Raw genomic sequence first — 14,118 nt, 5'->3', positions numbered from 1 at the left:
TCTGTCTCTGTGAACAATGAAGACCTGATGGCTTTTTTCCACAATAGACAGTGGATGTGTTAGTGCTAAAGTAATTTTCTAAAAAAAACCCAAAATAAAACCAAAACCAAAAGTCTTTTGTCTATGTTTGAGCTATTGAAGAACATGTAATTTCCATATTTAAATTCACTTGTAAACATTTTCAAAACAGATTTGGCATACCTTTAATGAAGAGGAGTGTTTATAAAGGCAAATTTGTTCTGTTCTAAAATTTTGAAACTTGTTTCCTTAGGGCCATATAACTGGGCTTACTGGTGTTATGGAGTTCAGAGAAGATGGTGCCAACCCCTATGTTCAATTTGAAATACTGGGCACTAGCTACAGTGAAACATTCGGCAAAGATGTGCGGAGGGTAAAGATATGCTGCTTCTTTCTCTCTTTTGTTTTCCTCTAAATAATATACATTCTGCTTCACAGGAGAAAATGTTATTCTTTAAGAATGAATTAGTGCTACTCTACAGAAGAAATTTACTATAAGAGAAATATTTTCTAATATCTTACACACTTAAATCTTGAAAGCTAATTTTATGTTGGTAGGCAGGAGTCCTGCAAGTTGTTTCTACATGTGCAGTAATGATGCAGTGCCATAACAATACTGTGAACATAACAGTGAAGACTGCACAATTCTGCTCATGTATTTTATTGTTAATTAAGATATAATTGATGTAATTGGCATGTGTCTTACTAAGGAAACTAACTGAGAATATAAATTACCTAAACACTCAAAGATGTTTCAAAGTATAGCTGCTGCAAGAATTTGAGATAAATAAATAAATAAACCCTCTAGCAAAGATAGTTTCCAAAATGGATGTTGCTATATGGTGTAAAGTAAAGGATGACCTATCAATGGTAGTTGGTGGAACAAGCACGGATGGGGATTAGAAGGCATTTAGAGTGATTCCATGGGGTTGCTAACATAAATTGTCATAGGCTGAGAAGGCTACCTTGAACGTGTTCATGCAGAGGTTATGCTCTGAAAATACCTGAAACTCTCAATTGAACCATGAGGTTCTGATTGGAACCCAAGCTACAAAATGTCCCTAAACTGGTCAACTGGTTGAAATACAGATGTTACCACTGTATGGTCAATGGGTCCTACATTAAGCACAGCTGAACAAAGAGGATTCCATGAAGAATTAAAATTTATGGCATTTTCTATTTTCATTTGACCATTGGTTTCTGTGTTTTATTTTGATTCACCTGAATTACATGAGTCTAAATGGAAAAACAAGCAAGAACTTGTGTTTACATTATCATCTTAAACAGCTAAACCTGAGATTCTTTCTGAATCTAATTTGGCACAAGGATTCTGGACATGGAACCGAATGTTTGCAACATCTATTAGAAATTCAACAGAAGGAAGAGAAGGATTTGAAATACATAAACCTTCAGGAGACACAATTGAAAAACTTCTGTTGCCAAAAAATGTCTCTGAAGACTTCAGATTGGCTAGGCACCCTCCTGTATTGTAATGACCAGAAAAGGCTATTTCTCAGCTCACTTCCATTCCTAGAAGACTTCTACTGCAAATGAGGAAGTCTAAGTTCCAAACACTACCTGAATGATGAAAGATTATCTTAATTTTGGAAACAGTGTTGCCTATTTAATAAAAAGGAGTTGGCTTAGGAAGTCTAGGAAGCAATTCCGGTTCATAAACAGAAGTACGCACCTCACTTTACGCACAAGTATGCAAAGCAGAAGTATCCGGTGCCATGTGAGATGCTGTGGACTATCCTACTGTGTTTCCAGCTGCCACTACAGAAAAGCATGAGTGTCCTGTCAGTGCTGTGTTATCACTAGCAGATGGATGCCATGGGGCATTTGAGTTTGGTTCCATTTTGTTACAGAATTCCCAAGTGACTTTGAGTAAGTCACATGTCACGTAATCACTTTATGCTTCAATTTACTTTTCAGTAAAATTGGCATGACTATCACTCAGAACAGGTTTGAGGTCTTAAAGGGAAATTATGATTTGTGAAACATTATTACTTTTTTCCTAATGTACATTTCAAATATGGTAACACATATAGAAAAGCTCTCATTTCAGTATGTGTAGCACACTGACCAAATTGATATATAATCCAGATGTGTGAAGTGGAGATAGCTAAAACATCACTCAAAAGGAAACACAAGGCAAAGAAATAGGTAAAATGACTAAATGGGAAAATGACTAAAATGGCTAAACTGATATACTACTGATCACTTTTGATCCCTAATGTGCTACTTTGGGATTAGGTGGTTAATATAGGAAGTCTTAACTCTTTGGATGTTAAATGCAGAACATGATACAGTTCCCAAAATAAAAGGGATTATAATTCTAAATGGGTAAAAAGCTACTGGCTGTGGAATACTGCTCTGAGCTAAAATGGAGTTCTGAAAATGATCCTTGTAGCCTAATATATAGAGAGAGTAAAAAGTCAGCAATATGCTAGAGAAGCCTATAGAAGAACTTGGAAGAGATGATATTTCTTAGAGCAAAATTAGCATGGAACTACTGGTATTCAATTATTTAGACAGCCTGCCTTTTTATTATTGCAGCAAAAATCTGTTACATCTCAGAAGTACTTTTAAGAGCTCAAAAAGTCATGCTTGTCTCATTTACATTACTTGAGTGAGAGATCAATTCTGATTTATTGTCAGTTGTTTCCATATCAGCGTTCCTCAGATTTAGCTGTAGAGGAACATATTTTTGGTGAAAACCTGAGGGTTCTTTTTGCATGGTTTTCTTTTCCTCTGTATGGAGAGCATCTGTATCTGTTGACCCCTGCCCTGACCCTACAAAAACCTTTGCACTTAGGATCTGTGACAGGGTAGGGCAAAAGAGTTACAACATTGAGCGTTGAGCCTTAGAGGGAATCCCATCAAAAGCTAGTGGACTTTTAATATTCAGCATCCCTTAGAAAGTTTCTTGGGGATCATTTCCACCAGAAAGACTCCTAGGAGGATGTCTAAGATAGTAACCCAAATCTAGCAGGAATTTTCAGGGCCTTTCTGTAGAGGCATGTTGACTCTTCCCAGCTGCCCTGAGATGTGGTCTTTCTGCAGACAATTGTTCTTTCCACTAGCTGTGATTGAGTTATGAGTGCAAGTAAATATATGTATTTGCTTACTTAATATACCTTCTCCTTTATTCCGCAAGTCTTAACACCATATTTTTGTGGTAAAGGCTGATGGTGGCTTTTGTGTATTTTGTGTGTGTGTTTTCTTTTTCCTTTGTTTGGGCGTACTTTAGTGAAAGGGAAACTTCAGAAAATGCTCTAATTTCTTTGGTTTAAACATAAAAGAACAGGGTATGTCCCTTAAGGTGTACCACCTTGCTTTACAAAAGGCTTGGGTGATTGCCTTCTATTCACTGGTTCACGTGGAGGGTGAGAAAGCATGGTGTGTTCATGCTTAAAAAAAGAGATCAGTGTGATGACTTATCAGGGCATTTGGAAGTTGAAGGACAAGATTGTCAGAGAAACTGAAAAGGCTTAAATGCCTAGTGCTTGATGATTGCCAGTATGATTTATATCTGTAAATACCTTTAAAAATAGCAACCTGAGTATCTCTATATTTAAAACAAAACAAAACAAAACAGAAACCAAAACAAAAAACAAACAAAACAAACAACTGGATATAAAGAGATAAGGGAACTGTAAAAAGTAGAATGTATACATAACAGCATCAACCACAAAGAAAAAAGTTAAGAAACTTTAATAGCTGCTGCCACACTAATGTTTTAAATTGAATGAAATTTTAGTGAAAGAAAGAATGAAAGAAACACAGAGAAAGTACAACTTAGAAAAACAAGTGGTATAAAGTGTTCAGGTGAAGCATATGGAGCAGAAGGAATGGGACAGCCTATTATGTTCACAATCTTTTGAAACTTTGGGGATTTGCATTTTTAGTGGATAAAAACCCCTTTCTTCTCATTTCACCTCTTATGTCCACTTCTCACGCTAAGGGTGTACGCATCAAATTCAGCATGAGCCTGAATTACTGTAATTGCTGGGTTACTCACCTTTGAACGGTCTTCCTCTGAATTTAGAGTTACCAACATGCTTCTTTTTTTTCTCTTTTAAATTCTTATTTATTAGTCCTTTATGAATTTATTTTTTTACTTATATGGATGTGTAAAGGCTCTCTTGTATGTTTACATTTTTATGTCTTCCACCTTTAAGCTCCTGAGCCTTTGGTTCATTCCCAGTACTGGCAGTAGCTGGGTGTGATCGTTATGTCATTTTGCTTCATTGGCTCGCTGTCCCCATCTGTAGCATGGAGTTGAGGGTACTTAGAATCACAGAATTATAGAATCATAGACTTGCCTGCTTTGTACAAAGTTTTGAAGTCTGATAGAAAAAAAGGATGCTATCAAAAACATTTAGCTGTTAACATTAAGAAATTGAATGAATCATAGTATTAAAAACTGTATATTCCTAATTGTATGAGAGACCATCCCTTCAGAGCTTATTTGGAATTATCAATGGAGAACTATGTCCTACTTCCACAGTACAAGGGACATGAAGTGGGAAAGGAGGTCAGGACTACATTAATTCCCTCCTTATTGACCATCTATATTATTAGCTCTTATTAATGAAAGCCTTGCTGTAACTTTCAGAACATCTGAGCTGGTTCATATTTCTTATGTTTCTGCACTTGGGTGGATTCCACACAATATGATAGTTTAATGATCCAGCTGTGAGAGCAAAAATAAGGGAGTCAGGACTCCAGGGTGGTATTCCTAGCAACTCACTTACAGTGAGCTCTTGAGGCATAAACCTATTTGTTCTCGGTTGACCATGTCTGCAGAGAATACCATAACAACCAACTGCCCTTGTAGGGATGTGATTAGGCTCAGTTAGATAATGCCTGTAAGAAGCCTTATGATTCTCTTCATCCTTGGCAGGAAGATCTTCTGTAAGAGTGAAATGATGTTGTTATTTAGTTTATTTTATGACAGGGATCATATTTTTTATAAAGCAATCTGCAGTTCTTTCCCAAGCTGGCTGTAATGAAGGCAGAATTAATGGTTTACACACATGCTGTATTTCATAAGAAACATTCTGTTCAAAATGATAACGTTTACCATTGGTTATTCATTTCTGTCAGTTGGTATGTTTTCATTTTTTTAAATTAGATTTTCTTGAAATATCATCTGCTTCATAAACAGTCATACTTGTTTCCTCCAGCACTTCTGAGGCAGATTGCAGAAGTCACTGTAAGTAGTTTTGTGATATGTTTCACAGTTGTTGAAACCCTGTTTTTGAAGTCTGTGCTTTAATTGGGATTGTTACTTTTAGGCAGAATCTCATAATTGTCATGATGGGAAATCCTATGCTGCTTATTCATTGCAAAAAGAAACTTTATTTTTAGGGGTCTGCAGTATTAAGTGCTTTCATCTGTAAGAATATTGCCATCACATCATATGCTGCTAAAAGATATATACTGAAGAGAACTATCTTAGGTGGTTATTACTGTAATTGAATCAGTTTTACTCATATGGAAAAATACATAGCTAAATTGCCTGAGTTTAGTTGTAAAACAGATGCTTGCCTCCTGTTTGAGCACTTCATAAACATGCACCTGGGTATAGTAATTTGGTTTAATCTGTGTTGCCACGGTATCTTTCAGCCGAAATGTAAGACTGAAGTCTTGACTACTTGTGATCACTAAAGATCCCCTGTTACCTTGCAAAGGGAAGGGCTAATAGTCCTCTCATTCTGGATAAAATCCAATTTCCACATATTTACATTTGGTTTAACTTTCTGCTTGAGTTGGTTTAGTGTCATGGTAGAATAATTTGGAAAAAGAATATTGTGATTTACCCTATTAATACATTATGTCAAACTGAAGAAAAATCTGGAGCATTTTACTCAAAATAGTAAACCTTCTTCATTTTTTAGTTGTAATTTTCTGTACAAGATGGATGTGAGGAGTAAAAATAAATTCATTCCTTGCAAATTCCATAAGTTGAATTATTCATAGTGAAAAGTAGACCTGAACATATAGGAAATGGCTATGATCAATTTTTAAACTACAGAAGAATAGTAGAGAAGAAACATGATGAACCTGAGTGTTTTTTCTGAAATGCAGCGAGGTCCCTGTTTACCCAAGTTCTACAAATTGTTTGTTTTTTTTTTATAATTGAAATATTTTATGTTCCATATGCTTTCATTGTAAAATTATAACTGAATTATTATGCTCGCTAACTGAAAAGTAGGTAAGCAAGTTTACAAATGCATTTTTTTTGTTGCAAATACGTGACACAGTTCTTTTTAAGTTTTTTTATTTTATTTATTTTATGTTTTTGGAAAACATTGTCAATGGGACCTATGCTTTTGTGTAAACTGTTACTTGTATTTGCAAACACAAAATGCTGTATGTATTTGCAAATTATACTAGTGTCAACCCTGAGTAAAAGGCATGTCTTGCAAATTTTGGTTGGAATTCCTCCAAGCATAATATCATGCTGGTCTTCTCCTTTGGAAGACTCTTCGGCTGTTTATATGACATTTTCCCAGCATGAAGCTTATGGCTAGATTTTAAAAAGCAGCCATGTCTGAGTTATGAGCGGGGCCAGGATACCTACAGCAATTAGGACGCTGCTGAAGTTTCCATAGCCCACATGCACCACTGCCTGTATGTTTAGAAATTCTGTTGAATTCCTAAGTCACATATTATGCCATACTTACCACATTATAATGAGTCTTGGGTACAACATTCTCCTTTTCTAACATATAGGCAATATTGCATAAAATTGGTATGTTAGGAGTGTTAAAATCAGCCTTCTAAAAACAGTTACATCTTTAACTATGGAGTTTTCATCAAAGTTCCTATAATTTATTGATGGATCCTAGGAGAGTATTCAGAATGGCACGAAGATAAACCCCCTTTCTGTAGCTCAGCTCATGAAGAATTCTGTACTCAAGTGTGCACACTATGAAGGAAAATGTATTTCCATAGGGAAACAGGTCAAGATTTTCCGAGCTTAACACTGAAGAAAATAGAAAGTATTTGAAAAAAGCTTCACAGATTCTTTTTACCTTTTTGGAAATCCAAAGACAGAGATTATTTGCTATTCTCTTTTGCACAGCATCAATCTTGAACAAAGGCAGTAAGCCCACTACTCCAGAAAAGAGGGACAGTCTGTCTTTGTTTTGTTTCCTTCCCTAAGAAATATCTTTGAATCATGATTGTTGTTTAAAAATCACACCAAAACTTTGTGAACTCTCTATTGAGTGTCAGACTAGCTTTTTTAGCATAATGTCTGTTTAGCAAAATCACTTAGCAAGATATTAATGATAATACCAAAATACAAGCTCAATTATTTTACCTAACAAATCAAATAGATGTCATCTTGGATTTCATAAATACATAAACTAAGGAGTTCTAACATCTCTTCATTAGTAGCATGATTTCAGGGTTGAGGACAGTTGCAAGGACTGTATGTTGAGGGTGATCATGCACAGTTTCCTTTCTGTAGCATTTGAAATGCATTTAAATCTAATTATTGTTTTTGTCTTATATCATTTGGTAAACTGAAATACATGTAAGTGCCAAGCATAGTTTATGAAGTAATTTATTTCAGCAGTAATTTTAAAATTCAGGATAACTATGTTGTCTTCATCTGTATATTGCTCTGATATATTCAGTATGTCAAAAAGTGCATGTTTAAATACAGGTAGTTAAGATATTGGGTCATGCTACATCACAGTTTTGTTACGAAAAATGACACGATTTTATTCTGTTTAGTCCTATCAAAATAAACAACAGAAATAGAAGTTATTTAGAATTCCCCTTCTATTTTTGCTTTTATTTCTGCCATTTCATGCCAGATTATATTACTGTATACCAGTAAACACTTTCACATGCACGTTTTCAAAAAGACAAGTTTAATGGCAAGATATCTTGGTGGTCAGCCCAAATGTGGGACATGAGGAACTTCTGTGTCACAAAGTGGCACAAATTATCTGGCTTGCTTTGGCTTGGTTCTTTAATTTCATTGTACTTAAAGAAAAGAATAACCTTAATTCCTCAACTTACTGTTTTGGAAAGATACATGCAAAAGGGCATCAGAGTTCTGATTAAACTTCTTTGTCTGTATTGGCTAATTCACTGAAATAACAGTACTTGGCAGAGATTGCCTGCTGGTGTTCCAGTTCCTGGCAGAACTGCCTTTAAATTGAGGACTTTCTGTTTTCAGACCACAGAGAAAACACCCGGTTTTACCTTAAAATAGGTACAATCTATAATCAGTGTGAGCCTGTGTTAAGGAAAGATTTCTAAAATATACTTGGTTCAGTACCACAATATCTCTTGCTATAGGAGTGAATGAATTTATGTACCTGGGTAAAATACGTAGATGTCACAAAATAAAACTAGTTTTCCATTTTGAGACAACATCCTTTTACTGGAATGGAGACAGTACCAGGCATAGATAATAACCCTCAAAATGGAATATCCTTTCTGAGCATGACATCTATGTGACAGGCTATCAGATTATAGTACGTTTGTGTTTTTAATATGCTAATGAGTGTGATGTACGAATATGTAATAGAGATCCCCCACAATATGATTGCTAACAGGACATATTTTTGAGTTGTATGTTGGCAAAAAAATATATTTCTTTAAGCAATATATAGTAATATGTACATACATTTTATGTATTTTCCAGCATAAAAGAGGTACATGAGCAGAACACAATAATAATTAAAAATATTGACACTATTTAAAAAGTCAATTGTCAATATGTTGCTGTAGGCTGAAATAGCTATTAAATGCAACAACACATTTGAATTCCACTTAGACCCAAGGGGCAAAAAACCCCTCAATAACACAAACCCCTTGAATACTGAAGCTTGCCAAAATCCACATTTGATGGAGATTATTGGGAATGATTTCCAGAGGCTGAATCTGTCAGATGGATCACCCTGTTTGCCCTAGGAAGCCATGTCCTAGCTATTTTAAGTGAAAAATGTAATTGCCAATAAACTGAATGGAAAATGGGATAGACGTGATTTCTTAGGTGGCTGGATTCCAGGTCATGCAGAGGTTAAAAAGGTGTTAATAACCTAAAATGACACCTGGATCTGAAATGGTGAGTAGCATATCACAAAGAAGAGGTGTACTTTGCTGACAGTGACCATACATGCAGTTTTTACTTCATGAAGACAAGTCAGGCTCAGAAAACATCCTGTTAGTACAGTGTAAACCAGACAGAAGTGTCACGTAGAAGAGCTGAAGTCTGGTATCTCAAGTGGCCAAATCACCTTTGCAGTCAAAATTCTCTTATGAACAATTTTATACCTGTCCAGAAATTAAATTGCAAGTTGCAAAAGCATCTGATTGCATGCCTTAAGCCCATTGGGTTTTTATAAATGGAATTGTACAGAGCCTAAAGCATGCAGGATACCAGTAGAGTATTCTGCCTATGAATTTAAGATGCCATGAAAAACTCAGTGATGTAACTCTCTTTCTGTATTCATTATTAACTTTTGTACTGTGCTTTGAGATCATTAGATGAAGGATGCTATCTATGATCATGTAATTCTTCAAATGCATGAAGTAGATCTCTTTGAAACAGAGTACTTATTTAATGTAGTAAAACAGCTCCAGCCTGCCAACCTCTACTTCACTCGCAACAATATCTTTTCTATGAAAAGGTAAGTTGCAAAGTCCCGTAGAATTTATTGATGAGGTCTGAAGAACTTATAGGTATTGGACTTTGTTGGAAAGCGGATGTAATGAAGAGTAAAAAAAAAGAATAATCCAGGGACTCTCTGTTACAGTGGAGGAGTTAAGGAGAAATATGCTGCTGCTCATTATTGACTGAAGCAGGTAGCCAGATACAGGCTTTCTTTTCAGAAAAGAAACAGCACAAAAATAGTTTAATCTGGCATCACTTATTTGCTTTAAAATTGCTTGCCAATCTCAGTTTCCCTGAATATGAAAACTGAAGAGAAGAAGGAGGGCCTGCTTGCTTATAGCAGTAAATTCCTCTCAATTGGAACACCACCAAAAGGTCCCTTCCTCATGCTTTACTCAGGACAGCGCTTGCACTTGTTCCTGCTGTGTCTGAAGTTTCTGTGCCATCTCGCCTGGTCCTGCTGTTTCTCCCAGCATCAAAAAAACTTTGGGAAAACAAGTGGGGAGGCAAATCCTTTCTCCTACACGTGCTGTTTCTGGGGTAATGTGTCTGTGGTGAAAGTGGTGGTGACTGTTTTGTGTTATGTAGTTGATTAATAGACTGGTGATTTTACCAGCCTGTCAAGTGAATCATTGGTTTCAACAGATTGACCGCTATATCTCCCTGCATTGTTCATTATAAAGTCTCAAATTCTTAAAATTTTATCCACTGATAAAATTTGGTTACAATGCTATGAGAGAGGTGGGTATGTTCTAAAATAGTTGAAATGATACCACCTAGGGATGACATCTCACTGGTATCAGTTCTTGGGGATTTAGTCCCTGGAGCCTTACCGGAAAGTAGTCCTAGACAAGTACAAGAATTGGCAATTGCTTACATGAAGGAAAAAAAGCTAATATGCAGTAACTAGGAGCATGGGTGATATTTAATAGTATGAGAACATTTCAGTTCAAGTAGTTCTAGCCCTATCTATAATTTTCTTAAAGCTTTATGTGCAATTTATTCTGCCATAAGATTAATAATACAGTAAGGCATAAGTTGGTAGATGCTTTGCATGATTGCTGTCTGAGCTGTATTGAATCTAAACTGAGCTCACTCTCATTCTCTCTACTCTCATTCAAGATGCCATTCAATACCAGTCTACAAGGCCACTGTAGCTATTTACATTTCAGTAGCACCTGGAGGTTATGTTTTTTTTATACTGAGAGTTGCCCAGGTAGTTAACTATATTATTATTGTGTAATACATAAACCATGTGGTTGTGTGTTCAAAAATCTGCTACTGTAGTTTTGCTATCCTGACAGAAAAATGCTATCAAAATCTAAGTTTTGAGAACATTCAGTATTGGGACTTCTCCAGTGTGTTTGCTAAGATAGGGATGAATATTTTTGTGGATCAAGTGTAAGGTATGTTTTTCAGACTAGGTATAACAAACACTGCTGCTCATGGTTCAAACTCAAGGAGGGAACAGCTTACTTCTGGAGTTGAATCTGAAGTTTTGTCTGCTTTTTTTTCTTTTTTCTCTCCTAAGTTTTAAAATAAATAGTTGGGAGTCAAGTATTTCTTGGTAGGTTTTCTGAACTTGCTCAGTGATACTACAAGGTAATTTCACTATAAGTTTTGAAGAGAAATAAGTGTTGTTACTCCATGTTTTTGCTAGGGCAAGTGAGGGCAAAAGAGATCACAAAATATTTACTTTATGAGTATGAGGAAAGTGCACTGAGATTTTGTTATTATTTTTCATTAACTCTGACTGGTTTCTGAGCGTTCAGAGGAGGACTTTTCCTCGATAGACTCGCTGAAAGGACATTCAGCATCTAGAGCTTTTTTTCATTTGAACACAAATAGGAACACAGTAACCAGTGAAGCAGAAAACACAGATTTGCTGGCTGAGTTGGCTTAAAATGAAAGAGTGAATCTGAACCTAGGGTACAGCCCACAGTCTGCTACTCTAGTGCGGCTCTCATTATGGGACATTTTAGTGGCTTTCTTAATTAAAACAAAATGTCCAATCATCTCTGGATCTCAAGATGAATCTCTTATGTCAGGGGCTTGCTCTCTGAGTTTGCTTCTCTTCCTCTCATGCATCCTCCCCCAGTTTCATCCCCAGCTACATGATCCTCACTTGTGTATTGCGTCTTGCACCCTGGAAGCTTCTCTCTATCGAGGACGGTCATTTGCCTTCACGGAAGCCACAACCTCCCCTATTTCTGCAAGCAATTCAGTGTGACCGTGTGTGCAATCTGGCTCTGAAAGACTGGTACCTTGCTCGGTGCTGCCTAGCCACAACTTTTTAATAGAACACAATATAGAGTCATACAGTGAACTGAGAGATTAAATAGCTGCCATCCATTCCACAAATCAATATGATGGAGTAGAATTCAAATCAATATCGGTTTCCTCTCTGTTTCTGTTTTGAATCTCGATGGAGGGTTTGGGCAAAGATAGAAGAATTGTTCCAAGATCTATAACTGTTATTTTAACTATGGTTTGATTTAATAAAAAAGTAAGGAAAAAAATGTAAAGAAATGCCTAGTATTATATCTCAGAAGAAGAAAGGGAGATGTTTTTAAATATGTTTTCATTATTTATGTAATGTATTTCTGTATATTTTGCCTATGGGTGGTATTACAAGACTTCTGTGCATTATCAATTTCTACTATGTCATCCATGACTTACAACCTTCATAACACTTTATCCAAGATGACTCTTGTTGAATCTTTTTAATTATCCATATACCATGATCTTTCTCTATTTCTTCCATTCCCAAGATGCAGTGCAAAACAGTCATTTATTGTAGCCAGTAAAGAAGAACAAATGGAAAACATGGATTGGATTGCCTTTCGTTAATATATTCAGTTTTGGTGAGAGTCAGATTTCATAAGGAAAGGAGTTCAGATTAGACTAGAGAGGCATTTTTCAGAATTAATCAAAATTTTAAGGCATTAAGTAGTTTTGGCTTTAGAACAATTATTGCAATTATATTAGTTTTACAGTATAATTTATTATGATTTTTCAGGTTCACAAGAGAGAGCTTACTGCAGTGCTAGTGCTCTGTTTTAACAAGCATGCTGCAGGCAAAATATCTCCTTTGTGCTTCAAGGTGGTACGTTACTGAACCAGCCATGGGGGCAGGGACACTCAATATCCCAGCAAATCACACCGTTTCCTGCTGACTTGGTGTGATCATTCAGGTGAATTTGTTGGGTATAACATAGTTCAATATTGAACAGTCTGATGAGGATATGAGAGTAATTATTATCTGACAGCTGAGTCATCTGTGAAAAGGCAGAACCACCATCACTAAAACCTTTGTGTCTGCCACAGAGGGACTCTGCTTTGGAAAATAAATAACCTTCATCTTAAGGGAACGTTTCTAGTTGGAAAGTGTCAATATTGGTGGAGAGAATGAGGTTGGACGTTCCTCCCTCTGTCTCTCTGAAGCACTTTAACTTGAAGTCTGCTGGCACTGCCTAGCATAAAGCACCAATCTTCTGTTTCTTATTTGCATTAATTGCATGTTTGTGATGTTGTCTAATTGCTTTTTGTCTTGTTCAAGAAACAATGCATTGCCTGCAGATTTTGTTTATTTTATATGTTATTTATAGCACAGGTTGGCTATAAAATGTCATAGGAGTTTACCGCATTTATAGGTTGAGCTATAGCTGCCCTTATAATATCCTAATAAAACCATGAAACAAATTTCCTTGCTTAGAATACATTGGTTGCCCTTACTATACATATCCTCTGGCTTCAGTTGAGGAGAACAAGTACAGTGTGTTTCTTGACCATTTACAGCACTTCAGAGAGGATCTTCACTTGTCCGCTGCTCCTGCCGCCTGCCAGATTATCCTTTTCTGTTCTCACAAATTTTGAGCAAAATGTACTTTAAGAACCTGTACTAGTTTTGCTGCTGTCTCTGTACAGGAGGATTTATGGAAGGTGTTTTGAGTATTGATACTGGATTTTGAAGATAAGTTGTCCTGTTTTCTTGTCCTTTATAAAACAAAGAAAAAGAGTCAGTGAGATCTCTGGAAGGACAGGAGGAATTGGAGCAGCAAGGATCTCTTCAGTTCCCTTCCCTCCTGTGTCTCCCAATGCAGCCTGCCCACATTAATAATCCTCATTGCTCCATGGTAGTTAGTCAGGCTGCAGCAAAAATTAAATATCCTTTCCTGTAGCTGTATTAACTTTCTAGACGTAGGTGGTATGAAATAGGTACATCAATGTACCTACTGCCTCTCTGGTTTTAATTATTTCAGAAATCCTGTCTGTTCTGAATTCATAATAACTATGAGTATTTCCAAGACTTGGAAGTTCAGGATCAGACCAGCAGCAAGGCTTTATAGAAGCAGACTTTCCTGATGAAGTGAGGTGTTATAATTCTGATTTTGAAACACTGCTCTAGGATATATCAATTCTCTAGCTCTGGCTTGCTTCAGTAGGTATTG

The 14,118-nt window shown here is 36.2% G+C and overlaps 1 protein-coding gene across 5 annotated transcripts in view; it reads left to right on the top strand.

The window, feature by feature from the left end:
* GRID1 (glutamate ionotropic receptor delta type subunit 1) overlaps positions 1 to 14,118 on the top strand; it is a 542,571-nt gene that overhangs the window by 442,285 nt on the left and 86,168 nt on the right. For all 5 annotated transcript variants that reach the window (XM_009465956.2, XM_087766071.1, XM_087766069.1 and 2 more), the window contains one exon: positions 272 to 391. In XM_009465956.2, coding sequence (XP_009464231.1) covers positions 272 to 391 — 120 coding nt within the window. The remainder of the gene's footprint in view (positions 1 to 271; positions 392 to 14,118) is intronic.

Source organism: Nipponia nippon, unplaced genomic scaffold (assembly GCF_047370975.1).
Source record: "Nipponia nippon isolate SJK-2023a ecotype South Korea unplaced genomic scaffold, ASM4737097v1 scaffold_3, whole genome shotgun sequence".
NCBI classification, from domain to species: domain Eukaryota; kingdom Metazoa; phylum Chordata; class Aves; order Pelecaniformes; family Threskiornithidae; genus Nipponia; species Nipponia nippon.
This window is presented reverse-complemented; position numbering and strand designations above follow the sequence as displayed.